The sequence below is a fragment of the Nyctereutes procyonoides genome, unplaced genomic scaffold, assembly GCF_905146905.1.
Source record: "Nyctereutes procyonoides isolate TBG_1078 unplaced genomic scaffold, NYPRO_anot_genome, whole genome shotgun sequence".
Classification (NCBI taxonomy): domain Eukaryota; kingdom Metazoa; phylum Chordata; class Mammalia; order Carnivora; family Canidae; genus Nyctereutes; species Nyctereutes procyonoides.
In genome coordinates this window covers 24,417,267-24,444,952 of record NW_026575159.1, presented here as the reverse complement: position 1 = coordinate 24,444,952, position 27,686 = coordinate 24,417,267, and the positions used below count along the sequence as shown (strand labels likewise).

Below are 27,686 nucleotides of genomic sequence, written 5' to 3'. Positions count from 1 at the left end.
GTTGCAATAAGCCGAGAATTTGCCATCTTTTTCTTTCTTTCTTTTTTGAAGATGTATTACAATTCTTTATATTTCTTCAGATAATTATTTTCGACATCTTTCACTTTGCCATAAATTAGAAACTCTGGCACATTGTTCAATTAAAAAGGCTGTTACAGAAAACCACCAGCTTTTATGCAGGGGGGCATTAATGAGCCGTCCTAATTGTACAGATCTAAAAGAGTTCCCGAAATTTTAATCTCCACAGCTGGGTCCATCACAATTACTAATTAGTAGCATAGTATTTCAGGCCTTTTCAGAGCTGTGAGAAAGCTTAAATTTTTGCTTCCAAAGTATTCTTAAATTAAACACTCTTTTAAATCCTAATAATGGGATTTTTCAGTGCTGTTCCACCCATAGGCGTGTAGCCGCTTATTTAGCAAGCGAAAGTATTTCTCTAGGATCCAGGCTTGCTCTGGTGCCATTGAGGTAGAAGTTTGCAAAAACAGTTGCCTCTCCTGGAGCTCTGTTCCTCACTGGGAGATACAGATGGGCTGGGGGGCGGGGGGGGGGGGGGGGAGGGAAGGCTGTGCTTACATGTTGATCCAAGTGTGAGCCAAGGACCTTCTGGGGTCCCAGACCTACTGACTGAATCCGTGGGGGTGGGCTCCCCAGATCTGCATTTGTAACAGCTTCCCAGTGAGCCTGAGGCCTAAAGGTAAGAGCAGAGCCGCTTGCACTGGGGAATGGCTTTGGTCCACTTCAAGGCTGTGGGTCTGGTTGTAGCAATTGGTGAGAACTGCTTCCAGGATAGTGTGGACTAGAACCATGGTTTGACAGCTCCCATCCCCCCTGTCCAAGAGATGCTATACATTTTTATCTGTAGAGCCTTTTTTCTCCCCTGACCAATTTGGACCATTATTCTTGAGGAATACTTTAAGAAATCCTTCATATATATATATATATATATATATATATATATATATATATATATATATTTTTTTTTTTCCTACCAGAAGACTCTTTTCACATTTAGAGGGTTATGCATATATAACCAATATGGGGAAGGAACATGTCTTTTATTGCAGGTTAGCAATTATAATAACTAGCAACTATAATAACTTTTTTTGTTCAGGGTACAGACTACACACTCTGTTGGTTATAATCCTGGGTACATAGAGCACCCCAAATCCGTTGACGATTGAAGGCTCAGGTATAGCCTGTAGAACCGTTTAGAAACACCAGTATTACGTAAAATTGTCTAATTGCTGAGAGAAATGTGAGTAATTTATTCCAAAATCCTCGTTTTAAAAAAATGAGTCAGCTGAGGTTCAGGCTAGGTGTTATTTTTAGGTCTATGTGAACAAGTATATATTTTCCAAATTTTTAATGAAATATAATGATGGTAAGGGTGATTGATGATAACATAAATCATGTTTGATCTTCCTAATATCCATGGAAAATGGGCAGGGGTGTCATTTAAGTGAGGGATCCCCTACATGCACATTCCCTAGCAGGGTTTCTCACATTCATGTCCTCTTAGAAAGGACTGTTCTTTTAGGGTGTAGTGTAATGATTTTAGTGCCAAGCTCTGAAGTCAAATTTCAGGGCTTCACCACTTAACCTTGAACCGTGGATTAATTCTCTGCACCTTGCAAGATATTTTTATTTGTAAAAGGGAGCCAATAGTAATCTTTACCCCATTAGGTTTCTTATGAGGATAAAATGACATCATATATGCAAAATGCCTAGAAAAGTACATGGCATATAATAAGCCCTGGACAATGTTAGCTTTGATATTATTAGTGTTTTTAAATGTCCCCATCCTATAGCAATTCTCTGACTTATTTATGCTGTTTTGCCTCTGAGAGCTTCCATATTTATTAAAAATAATAATCCTGTGTGTGTCAGGGTGAGCTTGATTTCAAATAAGGAAAGCCCAACTTAATGTGGCTTATCTAAACTGAAAGTCTAGAGACTGGGCAGGCTCCAGAGTTGAGTGGTTTTTTCTGCTCCACCTGTCCTAGCGTGGGCTCCAGCCTACAGCTGGTTTCCTCATGGCTGCAGCATGACTGTGGTAGCAATAAGGATATCACTTTCTTCCTTTTTCACATCCAGCAGGAGAAAGAAAAAGGCAATCCCCAAGCATGGAATATAGATCTTTGCCTCTCATCTGACTGGGAGCACTTGTGCATGTCCTCTTCTCCATCACAAAGTTGCCAGGAGATTGCCGTGGGCTGGTTGGCCGAACCCTAGGTCCTGAGGTGTCCTTAGGAAGGGACATGCTATTGCTATGCCCTGGCCCAGCTTGGTTAAGTCAGATTCCCTGGAATTAGAGCTGGCTAGAGACAAGAGCAGAACTGGATTCTATTAGGAAGGATGGAGGAAGACATGATGCTGCTTTTGGCAACCAACAATGTCTAATGTCCAGTCCAGGTGTAGACATGAAAAAGCAACATGGTTTTGATAACCGTAATGATGCTTAGATTCCCTCTATCTTTTTCGCAGCAGATTATGTAAAATAGCTTTTATCTTGAAGGTTAATTAACTACATTGTTTGTATATTTCAGAAAATGTTAGCAAACTCAAGAAACTTGAATATTTGAATTTAGCTTTAAACAACATTGAAAAAATTGAAAATTTGGAAGGTAAGAATTTTCTTCTTATATTTTATTATGAATATATTGCAACTGAATTTAAACAGTATCACTTAAACAAGAGTTACACTTTTCAAATTAACATTTTACCTGAGTCTTATGTTTTAATTATTGTGATGAAAAATTCAAACAATAAAGAGGTACATAAATTTCGAAACGGAAAGTCTACTTCACCTCCATCCTAACCCAGTTTCCTTTCCTGGGGTAGTGGTGTTAAAATTAACCCCTGGTTGAATAGAAGGTAGTTTTGTTTCATTTACTTTGTACCAATAGGATCGTACTATGACTGTTGTTTTAAAGATTGATTTCTTCCATGAAATTACCTTGTTCTTTGATATCCAGGAAATGTGGGAGCTCTCTACTAGAATGATTGTACACTGGTATATCTCACAAATTTTCTGTAGATGGACATTTGGGTGGTTTCCAGAATTTTGCTATTATAAGCATGGCCACAATGAGGATTCTTCTACATTTTACTCTGTGTGCATGTGTACATGTTTTTATAGGACACACACTTAGGCATGGAATTCCTGGGTTTAAATATGCACATTTTGAAAAATAATGCCCCGTTGTTGCCCAAAAAGTCATCAGTTTACTTTTGTATTGGTAGTTCATGTGAGTACCCATTTTTACACAAGTCATTAACACTTTTTACAAGTAATCTTTTTTTATTTTTTAAATGGGAAGGCATTGTTATCAAATAATTTTTTAAATTTGCATCTCACTGGGGTGCCTGGGTGGCTCAGTTAGTTAAGCGTCTGTATCTGCCTTCAGCTCAGGTCATGATCCTGGGGTCTTGGGATCAAATTCTGCATCAGGCTCCCTGCTCAGAGGGGAGTCTCCTTGTTCCTCTCCTGCTATCTCTCTCTACCCCTCATGTGTTCTTTCTCTCTTTCTCAAATAAATAAAATCTTAAAAAAATAAAATAAAAGTAAATTCGTATCTCATTTATTGAGTGTCCATATAGCCCTGCTGATTTTTATTGAGTATTTGTATTTCTTATTTTGTGAATTACTGCTTCATATTTTTTGGTCATTTTTATGTTGATTTATCTTTCTTTTTATGTGCTCATATGCATTCCAGATATGAGTCCTTTATTTATGTATTCTACATATTTTCTCCTAAATCCACTGTTTCTTTTATTCTAATTATGATGCTAGTATCATTCAGAATTCTTACATTTTAATATACTCAACTTTATTAATCTTTTTCTTCATAGTTTCTAAATATAAATATATTCTGTATTAAGTTCTGGTTTTAATGATTGCATTTTTTACATTTAATTTCTTTAGTGCATCTCAAATTTATCACATAAAAAAGAAACCAATGTATTTTTTGGATAAAGAAAATATGACACACACACACACACACACACACACACACACTGGAATATTACTCAGTCATTAAAAAAAAATAGGATGTTACCATTTTGACAACATGTATGGACCTCCAGGGTATTACGCTAAGTGAAATAAGTCAAAGACAAATACTATATGATCTCACTTACATGTGGAATCTAAAAAACAAAGCAAAACACCAAGCTTAGAGATACACAGAACAGAAGATTTGGTGGTTGCCAGAGGCAGGGCTGAGGGGGAAGTAGGCAAAATGGATGAAGGGAGTCAAAAGGTACGAACCTTAAAACTATAAAGTAAATAAGTCATGAGGATGTAATGCACTGCATGGTGACTATAATTAATTATGCTGTGTTGCATATTTGAAAATTGCTAAGAGAGTGGATCTTAAAAGTTCTCAACAGAAAGAAAAAAATTCTGTAACTCCTTAAGGTGACAGATGTTAACTAGACTTCTGTGGTGATCCTTTCACAGTCTATACAAATATCAAATCACTATGGTGTACACCTGAAACTAATATAATGCTGTATGTCAATTATACCTCAATAAAAAATAAGATGAATGTGGAAAATTGAATTTTTTCTCAAAATGTCTCTTAATTGAAATTTTTGAACCATTATTTTTAATTTTTTTATTTTTAAAGATTTTATTTATTTATGAGAGACACACAGAGAGATAGAGGCAGAGACACAGGCAGAGGGAGAAGCAGACTCCATGCAGGGAGCCTGATGTGGGACTCGATCCCGGGACTCCAGGATCACACCCTGGACAGAAGGCGGGCACTAAACCACTGAACCACCCAGGGATCCTCTGAACCATTTATTTTTTAATTGATATATTATTCACACACCATAAACTAACCATTTTAAAATATACAATTCAGTGGTTTTTAATGTACTCACAAGGGTCTGCCCCCATCATCACTATCCAATTCTGGAACATTCCATCACCCCATACAAAACCCTGTATCCATTGGCATCCCTCTCATTCCCTCTTTGCCCTAACCCCTGCTCTACTCTTTGTCTCCACAGATTTTCCCATTCTGAACATTTAATGAAAATGGAATGGCACAATATGTGGTCCTTTATGTGTATAGCATGATGTTCTCAGGGCTTATCCACACGGTGCCACGTTATCAGTACTTCCTTGTCTCTTGAGGCTGAGTAACATTCCACTGTGTGGATGCACTACATTTTGTTTACCCACTTGTTAGTTGATGGGCATTTGCGTTGCTTCCACTTTTTGATTGTGAATAAAGTTACTCTGAACATTAATGTACATGTTTTTACCTAAACATGTGTTTTCGATTAATTTAGTGTACACCTAGGAGTGGAATTGCCAGATCACATGATAATTCTCTGTTTAACTTTTTAAGGAACTGCCGAACTGTTTTCCAGAGTAGTTGCACCATTTTACATTCTGACCAACAATTTCTGAGCGCTCCAACTTCTCCACATCCTCGCCAACACTTGTTATTTTATGCTTTTATTTACATGTTTGTTTTTATAGGTGCCATCCTGATGGGTGTGAAGTGGCATCTCATCCTGATTCTGATATGCATTTACCTAATGACTGATGATCCTGGGCATTTTTTATGTGCTTATTGGCCATTTGTGTATCTTATTTGAAGAAATGTTCATTCAGAGTCTTTGCCCACTTTCTAATTAGGTTGTTTGTCATTTTATTGTTGAGTTGTAAGGTCTGTTTGTATATTTTGGATACTAAAATATGGTCAGATATATGATTTGTAGATATATTATTTCATTTTGTGGGATTTCATGTCAACTTTCTTAATGGTGTTCTTTGGAGCATAGTCTTTTTTTTTTTTTTTTTTTTTTTTTTTTAGTAGCTTTGGGGCACCTGGTTGGCTCAGTTGGTTAAGCATCTGACTCGTGGATTCGGCTCGGGTCCTGATCTCATGGCTGGTGAGATCGAACCCTGTGTTGGACTCTGTGCTCAACGGGAGTCTGCTTGGATATTCTCTCTCTCTGTCCCTTCCTGCACTCTCTCAAGTAAATAAATCTTTTTAAAAATAGCTTTATTGAGGCATAATTGATATTTAAAAACCTGTAAGGTTTAAGGTAAACAATTTGTTGAGTTCGGGTATATGCACACCATGAAACCCATCACCACAATCAAGATAGTAGACATATCCATCACCTCTGTTTTCTCTCATCTCCCCTAGAACTTCTTTAAAATGGTTGTACTAGATTAATCTTCCATTTCTCTTACCCTGTATTCCTTATTTAAACCTCTTTGTCTTGTTCTTCTACATTCTGGAAGGTTTCCTGTTTTACTTTGCAGGCTTCTATTTTGTGCTTTTATTTATTTATTTTTAAAATGCCTGGTAACACTTTGTGTCTGTTCATAATCACAAAGGATTTGGCTAATTAGGTGGCTGGTGTGGGCTGGTGTGGGCTTGTTCTGTGGTTGTGAGGTTCTGTTTCTACATCCGGCCTCTCACTTGGCTGCCAGGGCTACTGAGGGCTCCGTGTGAGAGGGCAGGGCATGGTGACTGGCAGGCTTTACTCTGGAGTACAGAGGCCTGGAGCAGAGGCAAGCAAGCTGCCCTCTCCGCCACACCCCCATCTGCCAATAGCTAAAATTAGGCGGACTTTACTTACGCTCTTAGCCTGTTTGCCTCCTAGTGTACAAATGGGTATTTTGGTGGCTTTCAAGGTTATACTTCAACAAAGACATAAGTATTCATCCTATGTTCTTAATTTTCATCCTCAAAACCAAAAACACCAACATGATCAAGGGCCCCAAAGCTATCATCAGTGCTGGAACTGGGAAGATTCTTTCCATCATGGACATTTTTCTGCATTAAAAATGGAATCCATCATCCTTCTCCAGCTGCCACTCTACAGCCCCATTCCACATTCTCATGTGGACAAGTGGAAAAACAAAATTTACTCTGTATGCATGTTTTGTGATGGCAAAATGTCAGTCTGTAATGTCAGAGAAATAATTAAAACTCTCACTCTCAGTTGGCTTGTCCAGGGCTTGTTTTTGTTAAGGAAGGCTCTGAAAAGGACAGTTGTTTCCTGGTATGTTTTGTTCATCTGCCACGAGAGGGCAGCAGCGTCACTATTGTCTTTTTGAGCTTTGGGAACCGAGGTCCCCAGCCCTCTGCAGGCCTCTACCTGGACACTTCTGGAGAGCGCCACCTTCCAGCTCTAAGAGGGAGGCCCTGGGTGCAGGGTAGTTGGAGGATATGTTTGGAGGGATGAGCAGTAGGGAGGCAGGATGCGTCATATGGTAAATGTGCTGGTAAATATGCACTTGTTATTTTATTTTAAAGGTTTGAGTAAGAGAGGAGGAAGATGGATATACATACCCAGCCCACCTACTTGAGTAAATCTCAATATAATTTTAAACATAATATGGATTTTTGCTTGTTTATTTTTATGTTTTGCTGGGTGGCAGAACCTAGCTAGCATAATTCCCTGCGCCCCCCAATCCCCGACCCGGTTTGGATTCAGCAGGATGTAATGAATTGCCTTCTTTTTCCATCCCTCCTCCTTATTCACCCTAACCTGGAAGGAGAGGTGGGGTTTCTAACAGTGTGAGTTTTGCCCCCTAGGGAAATCAGTGTTGTCAATTTCAATGACCTTCTCACCCCCATGAGCCCCTGAGGTGGATCTTTGAAGAAAAGGAGCTGGAGGATGGGACTCCGTTAAAGGAAGGAGTACCTAACTCCGAAGAAGAGGCTTTCTCTAGCCTCACTAGCTCAGCAAGAATTTTTCACTAGGATGGTAGATGTGGTTTACTTTCTTATGGGTAGGCCAAGTAGAAGAACAAGTAATATCTATCACTTTGAAAAATATAATAGACATTTGGAGGGTCCTTCATCTATAAAATTACAACAAAATAAAAAATACATAAATTTTTGAACATGTTGAAGTCTTTCAAATGTCACCCTTTTCTTCCTTCTGTCCTTCCTTCCTCTTCTCAAAATATAGGGAGGCTATTCAGGAGATATGCCGTATTGCATGCACAGGAGGATAAGAACCTGAGCTGGACTGTTGACAATAGTATTACAGTAGATAAGAAGCAGGTGGAAGGGATGTACGGGTTGAGATCTGCAGGGCTTGGTGACTGATGAAGTGAAGGGCCTGAGAGAACAATTTAGCTTAAAACTCAAGTTCGTTGTGACTTTACTCTTGGCATCAAAGTCACATCTGATACCAAAATGGCAGTGGTGACATTAGTAGGACTGAGACATAAAGGAGGCAGGAAAACTGTCTTGAGAGGAGAGTGAGAGGAAATATGGAGAATTCTTTTTAGGCATATCTAATGGGATGTCTTATAGGCACTTGGAAACAGGAGTATGACATTCAATTGGATGGTCAGATATGAGATTGTTTTTTGGGACTCATCAGAATTGAAGGACATGACTATTGTTATCAAGAGAAACATGAGGCAAGAGAATACTGAGTCAAGGATGGAAATCTGGGACATATTACCATTGATGGAGTAGAAAAGTCTGTAAAAGAGATCAAGGGGAATAAACATTATAAAAGAGAACAAGGAGAGAGTAGTATCACTCTTTTCCAACACAACTGAGACATTTCAGAGAGAATTCATGGTCCATTAGATAGTGTACTTGACGTGATGAGCAACAGGTGATATATGGAAGTGTTGAATCACTATATTGTACACCTGAAACTAATAAAACACTATGTTAACTAAAATTAAAACAAGAATTTAAAAATAAATAAAACTAAAAAAAATAAGCTAGAGTTTTAAAAACATTTTTAAAAAAGAATTCATGGTCAGTTGTGCCATACGCACAGACTGTTCTAGTGACATAATGGATTGAGAGGTTCTGTTGGATTTGTCAACGTGAAGGCCCTTGGTCACCTTGAGAGGAACAGATCTAGTAGAATGTTGGGGATGGAAGCCAGGACCAGTGGGCTGGACAACAAATGGGGATAGAGAAAGAAGAACCAGTACATATTGATTTAGGCTGGCTTATAATGTAATGACGGTCATTGCCTACTTCTGGTTCTGCCTGCTTCTCCAGATTCACTTCTTTGCACCAAGAATTTTTTTTTCCTGGAATGCCCATCTTTTTTCTCCTTGCTCCATATTAGACATAAGCTTGAGGTGAAATGCCAGAGATTTTTTTTAACCACTTTATTCTGAAGACCTGGCTCAGTAACTTGGTCATAGCAGGTACCCAGTAACTCCTGGATGAATGGATAAATGAAGGAATGGAGGCATGACTATTGGGTGAGGTCCTACATCTGGAAGCACTCAGGTAGAACTATCTTATTTCGAAGATTCTTGTATGGGATAAGACTAGATAAGAGGAAAACATGGAATTCTGGACAAGGTGGAGTCAGGTGCTAGCATCAAGAAAGGGTAAGGAATGGGATGCCTGGGTGGCTCAGTGGTTGAGCATCTGCCTTTGACTCAGGTCGTGATCCCGGGTCCTGGGATTGAGTCCCACATCGGACTCCCTGCAGGAGCCTGCTTCTCCCTCTACCTATGTCTCTGCCTCTTTCTCTGGGTCTCTCATGAATAAATAAATAAATAAAATGTTGAAAAAAAAAAGGGTAAGGAAGAGAATACTAGCATTTAATGGAGCTGGTTCCATAGGACAGCCTTCAGCAATGTGAGAAAAATCTTGCCAAAGGTGAAACAGATGCAAAACTGTGAACCCATCTGAATCTGCATCATACTGGTGAGGTTAATATATCGGGAACCAAAGTTTTCCCTAAGTTATATAGCCAAAAAACAACAGCAGAAAAACAGGATATAGTCAGGAAATGTATGGGAAGAGTGGAGCATGTAGATATTAAAAGAAATGAGTACACAGCAAGGTAGGACTGGGTTTTCAGCTGGAGATGGCTCTTTAGATATTAAAGGCCACAAAATCTGCCAGGTTGGCCTGACAAATACAAGCCAGCCACGGAGGAGACACCATCCTACCTAGCTCACAGAGGCTGCTGTATGAACCAAGTCAACTCTTCCTAAGTCCACAGTGAGGAACTGGAAACTCTCTGCTCATGGGACAGCAAGCATCCTTCTTCCCCCTTAGGCACATTGTCCAACATAATCCTTGGAGTGTTTATTGGGTCATTTCTCATCCTAGCTAATGGTTACTGAAGCTCTAGGTGGCAGGTATTGTGCTAAGTACATCACATGAATCATATTGTCTTCACAGAAACCCCTGAGTTGGGTCCCAGTGCTCTTAGAATACCACAGATAAGAAGGCTGAATCTTGTAATTTATCCAACATCACACAGCAAGGATGTGACTGAGATAGGACTTGAAATCTTATCTGCCTAATTCTGAAGTCTGCATCCTTAACTACCAAGTTCCCATGGGACGTGAGCAAAGGGCGTTGATTCAGATTTCTGTAGCCCCGGCCAACTCTGTGATGAAGGTGGATGGGGCAGATTTACTACCCTTTGTAAATATTAATTCTGATGCCTAGGTTTTATGAACTGCCTTTCCTTTTGGGGACCCCTCCCGCCATCACCCTTCATGGTGAGATGTGTCCTACCTGGCAAAATTCTCAGAACAGATTGCAGGTGTCCTCTCTAGAGGGAGCTTTGTCCCAATGTCATGTCCACCCCAGCAGCACATAGTGACCAAATCCACGTGTTAACCAACCCAGGGCTTGCAGCTACGGGCAGGGAAAGTGATTTCCCCTGGCTGGAGAAATGAAGGGGAAATGCACCTGGAGAAGTGAGTCAGGGCTAACCCTTTGAGTTGATATTTCTGAAAACCCACTTCTTGGTAAGCCATGCAATTAATCAGCATACTTAAAATATTGCAACCGTTGTTCCTGCTATGAGCTATTATTCACATTTCATTACCAGTGTGATTTTTTTCTTTGTTTTCTTTTCACTTCTTTCAACAGGATGTGAAGGGCTGACAAAACTCGACCTGACTGTAAATTTCATTGGGGAGCTGAGCAGCATTAAAACCCTTCAGCACAATATCCACCTGAAGGAGCTCTTTCTCATGGGTAATCCGTGTGCTGACTTTGACGGCTACAGGCAGTTTGTGGTGGCAACTCTTCAACAGTTAAAGGTACGCTTCTTTTAATGATGCAGAGATCTTGGAGAAATGAAAACAAGCAACTGCAATAATGCCTGTTTATTCACAGCATTGTCAGGGAATGTGTGGTTTTAGAGAATGGAGTTTTCCAGAAAATCAAAACTAATCCTTCAATTTACTAAACTTTAACGTTGTTTTAATAGCTTTAATAAACTTTTGCAAAATAAATACATTTCTCCTTTCTTGTTCAGGACACAACAGAGCTTAGCTGAACTATTCCTTGATTAATGCAAATCACAGTCATGGAGGGCATTCATCTTTGCTAATAGCAAACCAGAAGCGTAGAATTTTTGAGATGACTACAGCTATATACCTTTGTAGTACATTGTTTTAAACTACTGTGCTTTTATAATAATAATTATTTTTTTAATCATTGTTTTCTCTTAATGCATTCGCTGTGTTAGTGGTTCTGAGACTTCGCTATGCTTTGGAGTACTTGGGTGATGTTTTCTGGGCCATACCCCTGAGTTTCTGATTCATAGGTCTGACTTGGCACCCAGGATTTTCCATTTCTAATAAACTCTCAGCACAGATGCTGCTGGTCCAAGGACTCCTGTGAGGGTCTTTACTCTATGTGTTAACCTGTTGTGCAGTATCTCCCCTAACCTAATGTTTTTGAAACCTAAGGAAAAACAAATAGTTTCTAGAGAAATCATATACCTGATTTTGTTCAACTAGTAATACTAATTTTCATGTAATTCCGAGAGTTTCTGACCTGTGTGCAGCCCGGTACTTCTGCAAGAAAATGCATGGATGCATTGGCTTTGTGATTGGCATTTTCTTTTATTTTCAGAGGACATTTGTTTTTAGACTGTTGCGTTGTGCATAGTCAAGATTACTGGATTTATGGAACACATTTCTTCTAATGTAAAATCTTTTTGATTAAGAGAATGAGTGACTCAGGTAATTGAATCTGGAATATATATTTAGAATAGAATGATAAATTAGCTCAAACATAACCCAAGCTGATCATCAGTATACAGTGACGTACTAAAAAAAAAAAATGAACTGATGAGAACCAGAATATCATAGAAATGGATCCTGTAGCATACCACGATGAGCCACTTCCCTGGAAGGGGGCCGGATCCCCTGTTATTGCTGGGTGTTCAGTATAGAAGCTGGGACAGCTGTCAGCCAGGTGCCTGAAACCTGCAGCCCATCTGCCCCAGCCATTGGAGTCTCCAAAACATACCTCGAATTATTTTTCCAAATATCAAGATAATAATTTTGATTTATAATTTTACTGATCCCGATAATCTTTTAAATTTATATTTTACCCATTCTCTGTGCATTTTTTCCTTTTGTATTAGTTTCCTATTGCTGTGGTAATGAATTACCATAAATGTAGTGGCTTAAAACAAGACAAATTTATGCTCTTATACTTCTGGAGCCAGAAATCTAAAATCAAGGTGTTGTCAGGACTGTGTTCCTTCTGTCACTCTCATGGGAGAATTCATTTCCCTGCATTTTTGAGCTCTTGCCCCTACTTTCATCCCCAAAGCCAGCATTATAGCATCTTCCAATCTCTCCCTGAATCTGACCCTGACACTTCTTCTTTTCCTTATATGGACCCCTGTGATTCCAATGGGCCCATCAAGATAATTATTCTAATATTTTAGCTTGGAAAATCAGTATAAAAACACCAAGTATAAACAGTGACCGTAATAGTTAACAATGTAGTGTATGCATCTTGTTGTGGAGGGTAGAACATGTGCCCCTCTATATTAGAGCCCAACTTTGTGTTAGCACACAAGGCCCTTTTTTGTAGAGAGCAGTTGAGAAGTGTCATCGTCATACTTTGGAGCTGTGGTTTGACTTGAGGCTTTGATATTCTTTATATAGTGAGCAGCTATAAAAATCAATATATTTTGGGAGTTTGTAGTTAATAATTGGCTTCAACAGAAGACCTACTTATTATTTTGCCAGTAAATATACTTTGTAGCTCTGTTACATGCATGACATAAGCATTGGTTTTGATCAAAGTTTCTGATGTTTCCCATTAATTACTTAGCTTTTAATTCCATATCACTATGGTGCATTACTTCTTATTTCTAAATTTACAATATTCCAATCAAAGTCAAATTCGGGCTGATTCAAATTGTGACTTTTGAATAATTGCACGATGTTGGTTGTTCTTTATTCAAGTGGTTGGACGGTAAAGAAATAGAGCGATCTGAGAGGATTCAGGCATTGCAGAACTTTCCAGTAATTGAACAACAAATCAGAGAGCAAGAGAAAGCTTACTGCCTGAGACGAGCCAAAGACAAGGAAGAGGCTCTGAAGAACCTGCGAGAAGAGGATAAAAATGAAGCTGAGGGGAGGAGTTATGAGGGACAGAGGTATGGAAATGTCAGTACTACTCTACATGCAATCAAGTTATGGGAGCTTACTTTCTGCTTAACTTTGGTTAAAAGCAGCAAATGATTTTCTTTTCCCAAAGTGTTCGCAGCATCGTATTTCGGATGACTGATTTGAAGAATAATTGTGATGTGAATTTTGGAGGAAACAGTATGAATGTCTCATTGTTTGTGTCAATTCTCTGAGGCTTTCCTTACTTAGGAAAAAAAAAATGCCTTTCCAAGCTAGCAAATTTAATTTGCATCTAAGATTATCCTCAGATAAATCTCTATAAGATGCACAGGAAAGATGAATTAACAGGTGTAACTTTGATTTATAATAGTAGGGATATTTTAGAAAAGTTAAATGTAAATCACATTATTATAAATCAAATAATTCTGATTGCATCATAAAATATTCTGTTTTGTGAATTATATAATGAATACATTTTAATGTGATTAATAAGCCTCTAAATTTGTCTTTTTTTACAAGCATGAATTTTTCACGCTTGTTTATTTTAAGTGAATTGCAGCTATAGTCAGTTGATTGGATTCCATATAGTGAAAGCTTTAAATGTTTTGAAAACAGAATCTCTTAATCTTGAGAAAGCAATAATTATAAAATATTTGAGACATATATAAATGTTTTAAAAACCAATAGGCAGTATAGTCCCACCCAGCTTTAATAAATATCAATAGTTTGCATGTTTGCTTTGGATCTTTTTAAAAATAAGAAATAAAATATCCCTGAGAGCCCATCTCATTCTCCTTTCATCTTTAATTTGTCCACCATCCTAATAGTTAAGTGCATATCTGGTATATGTGATCCCATCCATATTATAAATATATTTACGATGTAATTATGCCTCCTTGAACAAGAATGGCTTGTATTTTTTTTTTTAGCACAAACAGTATCTTTCTACAACTTTGCTTTTCATTCAACGTTATGTTTTTGAAAATTTTGCATACAAAGACAGGTAGAGCTAGTTCATTCTTTCTAACTGGGGAATAACATTCCGTTGGATGAATCACAGTTTATCCCAGTGGTGATATTCAAATATCTAACAGCTGGTGACTCACTGACCCTGACGGATCAGGATGTGCACAGGCTCTCACAGCCTGCAGGGACCCCCAGTAGATGCCAGCTGGAGATCAGCCCCCATGCAGCCATCCCTCATTGGATGGCCATTTAGATTGTTTCCCGCTTTCATTTCCTTCAGACAACATTACACACGTCTCCTCATGTGGGTATGAAAGTTTCTCTAGAGTATTCAGCAGAGACATTATACATCACCAATTTGGAATTTTTTTTTAAACTTTATATTCATTGCTCAGTTTTTCTAAACCATTAATTTATACTCCTATATCAAAAGTATAGGAAGAGTTCCTGATCTTTGCCTACACTAGATAATATGGTATTTTAAAACTTGAACCAACCAAGTTGGTTGTTAAATACCCCCTAATGTTTTACTTTATTTGCATTCTTAGAATTACTAGTGGGTTTCAGCATCTTAAATGTCTTCTTCTATTCTAATTGGCTATCCATATTTCTTCTCCTCAAGTCCTCTGCCTATTTTAAATAAGTTGTAAGTTTTCTTCTTACTGATTTATGCTTCTTTTATGTTGTAGATGCAAATTCTTTAGTGGTTCTATGCTTTGCAAATATCTTCTTCCAGCCTTCGACTTATCTTTATTTTTTTAAATTTTTTTAATAAATGTATCTTTTATTGGTGTTCAATTTGCCAACATACAGAATAACACCCAGTGCTCATCCCGTCAAGTGCCCCCCTCAGTGCCCGTCACCCATTCACCCCCACCCCCCATCCTCCTCCCCTTCCACCACCCCTAGTTCGTTTCCCAGAGTTAGGAGTCTTTATGTTCTGTCTCCCTTTCTGATATTTCCCACACATTTCTTCTCCCTTCCCTTCTATTCCCTTTCACTATTATTTATATCCCCCAAATGAATGAGAACGTATAATGTTTGTCCTTCTCCGATTGACTTACTTCACTCAGCATAATACCTTCCAGTTCCATCCACGTTGAAGCAAATGGTGGGTATTTATCTTTATTTTTTGTAAGTGCTTCCTCTTTATAGAATTCAAAAATAGTAATGTAGTTAGGTTTTACTTTTGTTATTTTTTTGGTCTCATTTATGAATTTCTTCATTACTCCAGTATCATATGTGTCTATGGGGAATTAACCTTTGATGACAGCATGGGGTTGGGTACCAATCATTTCCCATATGGGGAGCTAATTGCCTGCACCATTATTAAGGTGTTATTCTTCTGATCTCTAACACCACCCCCTTACCATATACTCTCTACTCATGTACTCATGGGTTCATTTCTGAGCTTCCTAGACTGCTCCATGAATTTGGAGCTCACATGGTTTTAATATCTGTAGATTTGTGGTAAATCTTGATATTTGGTAGGAGTTATTCCCATTTTCCAAATTTATCTCAGCTGTTCTTAGCTCTTTACTTTTCTCTAAGAAGTTTAGAATCTGCTATTTCAAACTCCCTAAAAAATCCCTAGTGTAATTTTGATTGAAATTGCATTTAATTTATATGTTAATTAGGGGTAAGTTGACATCTTCATGACTTTGATTCTTTCTTTGCTGAACTTTGGAATAGCTTTCTCTATTTATTTAGGCCTTCTTCTGAGTACTTCAATAAGGTTTCATAATTTTCTCCATAAAGGTTTTACACCATCTTTTATTAGATTTATTTCTAAGTATCTCATAGAATGAGATTTTTAAAATACTCTTGTAATTGGTTCTTGCTGTTGTATAAAGAGACGAATGATTTCTGTATACTGATATGGTATTAAGCAATCTTGCTGAACTTTTAAAAAAGATACAGTAGTTAGGCTGTAGCTGATCCTGTATTTTCTACGTAGAAAAACACATTTTTTAAAAAAAGGTTTTATTTATTTATTCATGAGAGACACAGAGTGAGAGAGAGAGAGGCAGAGACACAGGCAGAGGGAGAAGCAAGCTCCATGCAGGGAACCTGACGTGGGACAGGATTCCGGGTCTCCAGGATCACAACCTGAGCCAAAGGTGGCACTAAACCACTGAGCCACCCAGGCTGCCCCACATTTTTTTTTTTTAATAAATGGGAACTTTAAAATTGTTTTCCAATTCTTCCGCTTTTACTTTTTTGTTTTCTTTATCGTGCCTGCTAAGGTCTCCGGGATAGAGTGGGATACCCATTGTAAGAGTGAGAATCTGTCTAGTTCTGACAATAAAAAGAATGTTTCCAATTTCTCATTATAAGTAAGGTTCTGATCATGGGGTTTTGGAAGAGTTAAGTACATGTCCTTCGATTCCAAGTTGATGAAGCATTTTCATCATCACAGATACTGGATCTTATGAAATGCTTTTTTTGCATCTATTGAGATAACTATGTTTGTCTATTAATGTGTGAGTCAAATTCATAGATTTCCCAATATTAAGCCATCTTTAATTTCCAGAATAAATTCACTTGGACCATGGCATGTTTTTAATAGATCCCTACATTCATTTTGCTAATATTTTATTTATAATATTCAGACCTATGTTTGTGAGTTTATGCTATAATAGTCTTTTTTTCATTGTATTTTTTTTCAGTGTTTTGCATCAAAGTTATAACAGGCACGTAAGATGTGTTTGGGATCATTTCCTCTTCTTGGTTTATACAAGTTTACAAATGTTGAAAATGATCCATTGCTTGCATTGAGTAGAAGCATAGAGTTGGGTTTCTTGCAGGTGCCTACCTGCCTCCCCACAGAACTGACTGGCTGGTCCTACAGGCATTGGTCCTATGACTGCATTCAGCCTATTTGAACAGAAACCCAGACATTTTGCAGGAAGGTCATTGAAATAGTGAATTATTGACTTGCTCAGAGAGGAGTAGGGGGCTATTCCCCTTTCAAGATCTTTCAAGAAGAAACACCACAAAGATCCCAGGGCTGCAAGAAGGAGAGGCAAGCATCTCATCCCTTGTCTAGATCTGAAGCCTGCTTCCAGCCTGGAGAATTGAAAAGATGAGATGTGTCCTGGAATAGCCTAGAGCAGAAGGGTCAGGAAAATGGGCATTAATAGAATCAGCTTATACTTCAAGCATCTGTCATGGCAAGGGTTTATGAATATCCCACAGGCCATGTACATATGGTATAAGGAACTGCACTTGAACTGTCTTTGAAGGGCTGGTGCCCAAGAGAGAAGTGACAATAGGAGACTGTGGGGTGGATTGTCAGTGTCAATAGTTTGTTACACATGCCAGCTGGTGGTATGTTGATCACTCAGACAGAGAATGATGAACCTGGAAAGCTATCGTAATGTCTTCAAGAGCCAATATATGTGCTCACAAGAGAAAGCCTATAACTGAATATCAGCCCTAGAGAGAGAGAGAGCCAACCGCCAAGGTATAAGGGCATCTGTCTCAGAAGAGGTGTTTGCCTCCTTCTCTGCATCCATTGTCTCAGACCCACATTTTTGAAGTTGTTGGGGGGACCTGATGAAGAAACCAGTGAGGTGGGATACAGAGGGAAAGACTAGGTGAGCAATGAGGAGTTGGAGCAGCGCATGCCCCTATCCCCAAACAGAGTCATGAGCTGGGTGAGGGGAAAAGGGTATGGAGAGGGAAAGGAAGGATGTTCAATTTGGATGTTTAAGGGAAGTTTTATTTAAACTGTAGGTCTTCAATACCTGTAGGTGAGATGGGACTTTTCTTGAACAAGACTGTTGGGCTGTGAGATGTACTCGCGAGTGGGAAGAGAGTTCGGAGAGCACAGCTTTGAAGCAAGTGACTGAAGAGCACATTGTTCATATCTTCATGAGCTCAATCTGCTCCACTGCCCAGCTGCATGCATTTACATGCATTCTACTTTTGGAGACTTAAGTGATTTAGCTGATATTTCTATAAGTTTTCTTAAGCAATGATTTTTATATTCTTATCTTTTTGCATTGCGAAAGATAAAAGTGAACCAATTAGTCACTTTCTAGCAAAAACAAATTCTTTTAACTGAAAATGGAACCAATTATTTCAGTGATGATTACTTAGAATGTTGGAGAATATTATAGATCCCCTTAATAGATTGCCTTTTCAACACCATAAAGGACGATAGTGGGACACCTGGGGTGGCTCAGTGGTTGAGCATCTGTGTTCGGCTCAGGTCATGATCCTGGGGTCCAAGATTGAGTCCTGTGTCAGGCACCTCATGGGGGGCCTGCTTCTCCCTCTGCCTATGTCTCTGCCTCTGTCTCTCTCTGTGTCTCTCATGAATAAATAACATCTTTTTTTTGTTTAAAGAATGGTAGCTATATGACAAAGCATTCATTTTCAGCAATTTGCATGATTTTGCTTTTTAAACTATCTAGTTACATTTTGTAATATGTAAAAAAGTGTAAGCAGAATCTTTCTCTGTCCTGTTTATGGTGTTAAAATTTCATGTTCCAGTATTTTTGGTTCATCCCTTCAAAAGGCATCTTATTTGAAGGTCAACTAAATGAGCCTTTGGTGTCATCTCATTTCTGTACCAACAACAAAATCTAACATTTAATGAATACTTACTGTTTGCCATACTTGGTACTGAAGGCTTCACATGGATTCTTTCATGTAATGTCATTTTGAAATAGTGTACGTTGCAGGGAGAGGCGAGGCGAGAGAAGTTCCTGGTGTTTACTGTTTGAATGGTGTCATTTTTCCTCCTCTAGAATAGCATTTCCTCAAAGTAGTGTCATTGTCTGTCTTGGATCTCTGGTGCCTGACACAGAGAAGATGCTCAATAAATATTTCTTGAATCCACACTGAATGAATGTCAAATACCTCATATGCCCATTTGATGTCATATAGAGACATCATTTAACTCTCTGACAATCCACAAAACATGAATGAAACAGAGAACACAGCACTGTTACCATCCAAAGCAATGACATCAGAGAGTATACGTGAAAGGCCCTACCACAAAAGATCTCAATATCCCACTAGAGAATATTAGAGATAGAGGATCATTAAAGAACCTGGAAATAAATAGGATTTAATTTGTCTGTTGGGAAGATTCCTCTGGGAGCAGTATGGAGGGTGGAACTGAGGAGTGCCAGAATGGAGATGGGGTGATTGGGAAGGCCCAGTGGTCCCTGAATTTGTCTGATCATCAGAACCTATTACAAAATATCATAAGGGATCCCTGGGTGGCTCAGCAGTTTAGAGCCTGCCTTTGGCCCAGGGTGTGATCCTGGAGTTCCAGGATCAAGTCCCACGTCGGGCTCCCTGCATGGAGCCTGCTTCTTCCTCTGCCTGTGTCTCTGCCTCTCTCTGTGTCTCTTGTGAATAAATAAAATCTTAAAAAAATATATTATAAAGCACAGATTCCTGGACCTGACCCCACATCTACTGGGTAGACTTTCTGCTGGGAGCCCAGGAATCTGTGCTCTTCATAAGGCCCCCTGGGTGACTAATCAGCCAGGCCCAGGAGCCCTTCCGTCTGATCCCTGCAGTGTGCCCCGAATTAGATGATGAGGGACGACCTCAGTTGGGGCAGTACTTCGTCCAACTTGGCTTATGTAGGTAGGCTCTCTCTCATAGATGTCTTGTCATTCAAAGGTAAGAAGATACCATAAGAAAAATGTGTAAGAGATATAAGGGGCAGCATCACAGATGAAACTCAGACATCCAGGATTGGTCTTACATGCTCTGGTCTATTCGTTCCTTCCAAGCCCATTTTCAGTAGCGAGCAAAGACCACGTCCAGGTACTAGAAGTACAAGAAGGAGAATGCAACCAAAAGAAATTCAAGGACAGCGAAGATGACTTTGAATTCTGGAACAAGCCTTCTTTGTTTACTCCTGAATCTCGACTGGAAACACTTAGGCATATGGAAAAACAACGGAAAGACCAAGAAAAATTAAGGTATTTCATGGTTTTCCTGTCATTGAGAGTAATGTAATGCTGTCCTAGGGATTATATTTTCATGATTGCACATGATTTTACTCGTCATGTGTTAAATATTTGCTAGCCATCATTCACTGACTTTGCTTCTTCTAAGCTCAGCTTCCTGTTGTATTGTATCTACTAACACTTGTTGATATCAGAGGACCCTCTGTCACAGCATATCATGAATGATATCTCAGGGTTTTGTCTGTATGTCTTTGACTTTTTAAACAACTTTCAAGAAGTATGGTCCAGGTTAGAGATACTAATTATCACACCACCAAGAAAAAGTGCACTTTGTAGGATGAGTAAGTTCGTTTGTGTCTTGTAATTTGCAAAATTAGAAATTAGTTTCACTAGGCATTCTGTTTTCCTAATACAACTCTCTTGGACGTTCAGCAGTATGCTTTCACTTCTGAATTGTTTAGATATAATTTGGTGATTTGTTAGAAGCTACAATGCTTAAACTGTTATTCTCAGAGAGGCTTTTTAAAAGCTAAGCTCCGTGTCATTCCATTTCATGTCATTGCTCAGGTCTAGTATGTAAAATGTGCCACTTATGGAAATACTTCTAATTCCTGTGCTTGGTAATGTGATCATTTAGTTCCTATATACCCTCATCTGCATGGCAGTTACAGGAGTGAAACGCAGCATCTCATCCTGTGATGATCAACAGAGAGCAAGAAACTAAAAGATTGAAAAAGACCGTTAGCAATCACTGCTGCTTTCATGCCATTTTATTCATTAGACAGAATGATAGGGAGGTACCAAAATGAGAATTGAATTTTATCCAAAATGCTTATCTGTAAACTTTGGTGGTCTGTATACGGAGAGTCTGCTGAGGACTTTGGGGAGAGCATTGGAATAGCGTCAGAAAATGTGGGGTCATGTGCTGACTCTGCCACTTACTGTCTGTGTGATGTTGGCAAATACCTAACTTCTCTGTTTCCTCGTCTGTTAAACAGGGCTTCTCGTCCCTGTCTTACCTACCCAACTACGTTGGTAAGAGAATCATTTGAGCTAATAGATGTAAAAGTGTTTTTGCAGATTTAAGAACCTTCTGAAATGGAAATTCTACATGTTTTTATATAACATGTATTGTATTTCCGACATCTATGCACATGTACACACATATATACACATCATGTTTATATTTCTATACATATGTAAAATGTATATATAGTACAATATATTGTGTATTACTTTGTATTGAGCCTGAAGCCAGGAAACATTTTTTTTTCTCTCCCTGATAGCCTAAAAAAAAAAAAATATCCAGCTGGATTGGATAAAAGTCCCAGTCACTGCATGCAGGATGCTGCAGTGTATCCAGTTCTATGAGTCCCTGAGATGTTCGTGCCTCTCCTGGTTGTCCCTTAATTGTCCTGGGTCATAGAGAATAATGCAGTGCATGGACATATTAACTTACTGGACCTCGGGACCCAGTTTAAAATGCAGAAAATGTGCATAAATTTGCATTTTAAAATACAATTAACTGATACAAAACCTTATTAAAAGAATAGAAATCCAAGGCAAAGAATTGCCTACAGTCCATCTTCTAAACACATTTCTCTGTCTCGTCTTCCAGGACTTGTCCATATATGCCTTTTTAAGTTTTTATGTATCTTCGGTAATTTTAAATAGCTACAACTTGCATTTGACACTTTTCTTTCATGCTATCCCATGAATCTTTCCTCTCTGCACATTTTTTTTTCCTCCTGTCTCTACCCCTTTTGGTAATGAGTGTTAACAGGCTGGGATCCATCCCACCGGAACTTTCTCCACCCTGTAAAATCATATAAATCATCTCTGCAAATGTTTGATTTGGGATCTTTTTTAAAAAAACACAAAAATGGACTTCTCTTTTATGTATTTGTGCTAAGTACATCATCAACATTTCCTATCACTTTTTAGATTAGCAGATAAAGAGCAAACACATTTTTAAACAGGCACAAACTATTCCATAGCGTGAGTATACCACAATTGAGCCATTGATTCCAACACTGATGGGCATTCGTCATAGTTCTGGAGTTTTGCCACTACAGATAGGACTGTGATAGACATCCTTTTGCGTAGAGTCTTATGTACTGGTATTTTTATTTCTACAGAATAGAATCTACTTGGCATTTTAAAAATTATAATTTTAACTAAAGCAGAGGCTGTATACACAAATGGAGAATTGACAGTTATCTGGGTAAATCATGCATAAAATAGACTAATTTAAATATTTATGGATGCTTCACGAAAAGGAGCCTCCCCCCATTTGAATTATTTGCCAAATTGCCTTGGTCACATTTTTGCTTTACAGATATAGATACAGTCTTACAGAAATCTGGCTTGATTGTCAGTTCCCAGCATAGAAGGAAAATAATGGACTTCATGACAGTGAATTGTTGATGTATTCACAAATATCTGATCAATTTTTCTTAAACTGTTTCACAAAGATATTCCTTTTACATTCTCTTTATTTTTCTCCCTCCCCATTGTCCTTTCTTCCAATCTTAAGTGAAAAGAAGAAGAAAGTGAAACCACCCAGGATTTTGATCACCAAAGACGGGAAAGCTTTGAATGTAAATGACCCCAAGTATGTGAGGCCAAAGAGATACTCGAAGAAGCAAAATGTGTGGTGGTGGTGATTTCAATGGTTTATAGTTGTACGTTTGCTCTTTGGAGAATATATTTAACTGCTCTTAACAAGCCTGATGAGCCTAATAAAAGTACCTTTTTGTGCAAATTTGAAAGCAGAACATCTATGATGTTTTCAAGTACATAGCGTTAGACTTCATTTTCTTGGCATTCAGAACGTGATCTTGACATATGGAAATCCTAGTTATTTATGTATTCCCTGAAACTTTGGATCATATACAGTTTTCTGCCAGCAAATTCCAAGCGCATTATTGTTATGTTTATTAATTTTTAAAGTTCCACCATGAACAACCTGGCTGAGAATACTGGTAACCTCTCCTGTGTGTCTGTCTACTTTACACTCTGGGCAACGTCTACAAAGTATTTGAGGGCCAGGGAAAGAAACTGATATAGATACTTCAATGGTGTTAATGAGAGAGAGAGAAAATATTCAAACTAGAAATCCTCTGGTATAATAATATCTACCCTATTTGGCTGTCTTAAAATTTAAAACTAGAAAGGCAAAAATAAAAAAAAAGAAAAAGAAAGAAAGAAAGAAAAAGAAAGAAAGAAGAAAAAGATCCTTTTATAGCCAAAGTACAGACCAAAATGCCTTTGGATTAAACCTCATTGGCCTCATTTCATTGCTCAAAGCCTGTTTGTGTTCCTTTCATTTTCTATGGCAGGACCAGGGTAAAGGGACTCTCTTGATTGTTCCCAGGTATCATTTATTCCGTCTGCATAGCAATCTCTTTTGATGGGCAGTATTTGTTTTTTCATGGGTTCAAAACCTAAGCTTGAGAAAGGTGGAGTGACTTGCCCAAGCAAATGGCTGGTGTGTCTGACTTGCTCAGGCTAACCCTGTTCTAGTGACTTCCATGGTCATTTATATCTGCCACATAACACGTCCCTCCTTTATCCTGCCCAAATTACTGTAACACAAGACACAATGCTAGGCATGAGGATCCGGCAGTGAATATTACCTGGGTCTGCGTTTGCTGAGCTCAGCAATCTAGTAGGAAGACTGTCTCTCTTCAGCCTACAGCAGGGTCTGACTGAGACCCTCAGAGCTCTCTGGGCCCCTGGTGAGACTACGTCTCCTCACACCACACTGCCCACGTTACCTGACCCTACTGCTAACTCCCTTTAGGGGGATTCTGTGAAGAACTGAACACCTACCACCTCCCCTTACCACTGCCTACTTCCATTCTGTTGTAGTCACCCTTCCCCACCCTCCTGGGTCATCTGTCACCACCCAGAAAGTTATTCCTATGTGGCTCTGTACACCTCCTAATCTACTTCATTCTCTTCCTTCTCCCTGAACCCCCTTCTTCACAGCCACCGTACCCTCTGGAGCTTGTGCCTCATCAGCAAAGCCTCTGTCCTCAACCTTTTCTCTCAATGTCCCTTACTCTTTCATGAATGGACATGAAGGATTTTGCTTCTATAGCTGCCCTCCTTAGTCTTCCTCACTACATATACCACTAGGAAAGTTGTACCTCACAGCCACCTTCAGACCATTTGTCTTCCCTTTCCCTAAAAGTTCCCAGCCCCTGGGAGCACAAGCCATCTAGATATACCACCCTTGTCCTTCTGCAGTCATGGACTTAACCCCTGCTCAACCCTCACACTCATCCTCTGCCCCAGTCACTGCAGGAAGACTGTAGCACTCAGACCAGCATCTTTGTTTCTGCCTTTCCTCCCATCATCAGTCATATGACTCCATCCTCCCTGTAGACCATCCAACCAAGCCTTGACCTTTCCAGCCCTCCACCGTCTCACACTCTGCCATCATCTCCCCCCTCAGCCCAGCCACACAATCCACTTTTATTCTCAGATTTGCCATCTTCCATATCTTCCACCTCTGGAATCTTCCAAGTGTCCTGCAGGGCACCATCCCCTGTGCTCCCAGGGAGCTCCCTGCACCCCAACATTCACCCCCCCCATGAAGACCAAGAATCAGTTCTTGGTCTTCATGAACTTGCTGCCTGCCCTTTGCCCCTCATATTCTCACCTTCTGTCACTCTGCTGTGGTTTTATTGTTCAGATTTGCCCTCAACTCTCTTATCCTTCTTTTCTTCCCTCATGTTCATTCTCACATCCTCATTTCCACCCTGTTTAAATCGTACATGCCAAACATTCCTGGACTTGCTCTCATGGATGACTGGAGGAAAACATCCAACTCTACTTGCTGGTCTTACTATAAATTTACTACCATGGATCTCAAGTGGACTTCCAGTAATCATTGTATTTTCCTGGATCATTCACTCCCCAGTCTCCCGTAAGCTGCTTTCACATCTGTGCTCCCTTCTTATTTCCATTCTGTGGTCCTAGCTGGGGACCTTGTTTTTTACTCCTTAGAGAAAACAGAAGCCATTAGAAGTTTTCTCTCATCCAATTTGTCAGCATCCCAGGACCTGTACCACATATTCTCTGTTCTCCTGCTGCAGTGAATGAACTTTCTCCTCAGGAAGAGGACTTGCTGTCAAGGACTTGCATTGACCTTTTCTCTTCTGTATCATTTCTCTCCCTCCTACTAGGTCCATCTCATCAGTATACAAATGCTGTCTTATCATCCATCTTAAAATAAAAACAAGAAAACTCCCTTTCTCTAGTTTCCCTGGTGGCTACAGCCCTATTTCTCTGTCCCCTCTTAGTAGCCGACATTCCCTATGGAGATGCTAGACTCAGTCACCAGCTCCTCACTTCACTTTCCTTCTTGAGACCACGACTGCATATTCTCTCACATATAACTTTTGTAGTCACATCATTTCTATATGTTCACATCATTTCTACGTTCTATGTTTATATTATCTCCGTGTTCCGTGTTCACTATATCTGTGTTCAGTCGCATCATTTCACATCTCAGGCCCTATGTACTTGACCTAGCAAATATGACCAAATTGATCATTATGTTCCTTTAAAAAAAAGATTTATTTATTTAAGAGAGAGAGAGCAGGGGGAAGAGCAGTGGGAGAAGAAGAGAGGGAGAGAGAGAGAATCCTCAAGCAGACTCTTCGCTCAGTGTTAAGAGCCCAACACAGGGCTCCATCCCAGGACCCTGAGATCATGACCTGAGCCGAAATCAAGAGTTGGATGCTTAATGGACTGAAACTACCCAGGTGCAACCACCACGTCCTGTCATTAATTTCTTCATATAGCAGTTTCTTCTCTTTGCTTCTGATTCTTTGACCTTACTACTGGCTCATCTTCACAGGCTTTGCTGGGTTCTCTTTGTGATGTACCTAAGTGCTCCAGGGCCAACTCCTCAGCTGCCTTCTTGTTTTTCATCAACTCTATGGGGTTCTCACCAAATTCCACAACTTTTGAACACTATCTTTACATTTCAACCAGACCAAACCTCTTTCCTGAACTCAAGACTTGAACATCTAATTAGCTATTTGTCCTCACCATGTGAATATAAAGTAGGTATTGCAAATTTACCATGCCCACTACAACTTTCCTTCATAACATGCTTGTCCCCCAAGCATTCTCCAACTCAGTAGTGAGCATCCCTGCATTTAGCAAGATCAAAAACATTGGAACATCATTGATTCTTCTCTCTGTCATTTTATCAGTGACTCTATGGTCGCTTCCTTCAGTATCACCTGATACTGTGATAACATCTTGCTAACTCCATCCCCACCATCTTAGAACGTGTCATCTGCTTCTTGCCCAACCGGTTGCAACAGCTTGCTAAGTAGTCTCTGTGGCTCATCTCTTGGCCTCTCATAATCTCTTCTGTTCAACTGGGTGAAAAAGAAGAGAGAGGGGAAAGGGGGCACACTCCCTCTCTTGAGGGAAATCCCTGGAGAGGGCCATAGCATGCTCTCCTTCATGGAGCTAAATTACATGAGTATATACAACTGTGAGGGAGGCTGGAAAGTGTCGTCTTTGTTCTGCACAGCCATGTTCCTCATTAAAATCAGGGGTCCCGGGCAGCCCCAGTGGCCCAGTGGTTTAGCACTGCCTTTGGCCAGGGTGTGATCCTGGAGACCCGGGATTGAGTCCCACATTAGGCTCCCTGCATGGAGCCTGCTTCTCCCTCTGCCTGTGTCTCTGCCCCTTTCTCTCTCTCTCTTTCTCTCTCTCGTCATAAATAAATAAAATCTTAAAAAAAATCAGGGGTCCCATTACTATGGGTATAGGGGAAGTGAACCGTGGGGAATGAATAACAATCTCTGCCATAGAAAACCTCTCTGAAATTACCTTTCAAGTGATATATGAATGGAGAGTTCAAGTTGGCTGGCTGGACAATTGGGGAATAAGCAATCAAGGCAGAGAAGCCAGCACATAAGAAAGCCCCTGAAATGATATCATGAATGCATGGTTCATTTGAGCTACTAGAGTCCCACATGGCTGGGTTGTTGAAAGCACCAAGAGGGACAGCCACACACAGACATTCTGCTGACGGCCAAATTGTTCCAAACAATTTAGCTCACATTCTTTAATATTGTTGGATTATATATTTTATGGAATAATATGACAGGTGAAGTGCTCCAAATAAATCAACCAAATAATTCTGAATGGTATGTTGCCACAATGGAAGTTTTACCTAGGAAGTTGAAAAGATGTAGGACTTTGAAATACTGCCTCTCCAGGCTCATATGGCCTCTTCCCCAGCTGTGTCAACTTCTCAGAACCTCTGTTTCATCATCTCTATGGAGGTGATAGATCATCAGTAGTGTCTCAGCATTTTCCAGGGTGATGCCAAAGTCAACAATGAAAGGAGAAAAAAAAATTGATTA

The 27,686-nt window shown here is 39.4% G+C and overlaps 1 protein-coding gene across 1 annotated transcript in view; it reads left to right on the top strand.

Moving 5' to 3' along the window:
- DNAAF11 (dynein axonemal assembly factor 11) overlaps positions 1-27,686 on the top strand; it is a 69,892-nt gene that overhangs the window by 10,095 nt on the left and 32,111 nt on the right. The window contains exons 3-7 of the mRNA XM_055314257.1: positions 2,550-2,627; positions 10,869-11,041; positions 13,214-13,407; positions 20,104-20,295; positions 22,820-22,897. Coding sequence (XP_055170232.1) covers positions 2,550-2,627; positions 10,869-11,041; positions 13,214-13,407; positions 20,104-20,295; positions 22,820-22,897 — 715 coding nt within the window. The remainder of the gene's footprint in view (positions 1-2,549; positions 2,628-10,868; positions 11,042-13,213; positions 13,408-20,103; positions 20,296-22,819; positions 22,898-27,686) is intronic.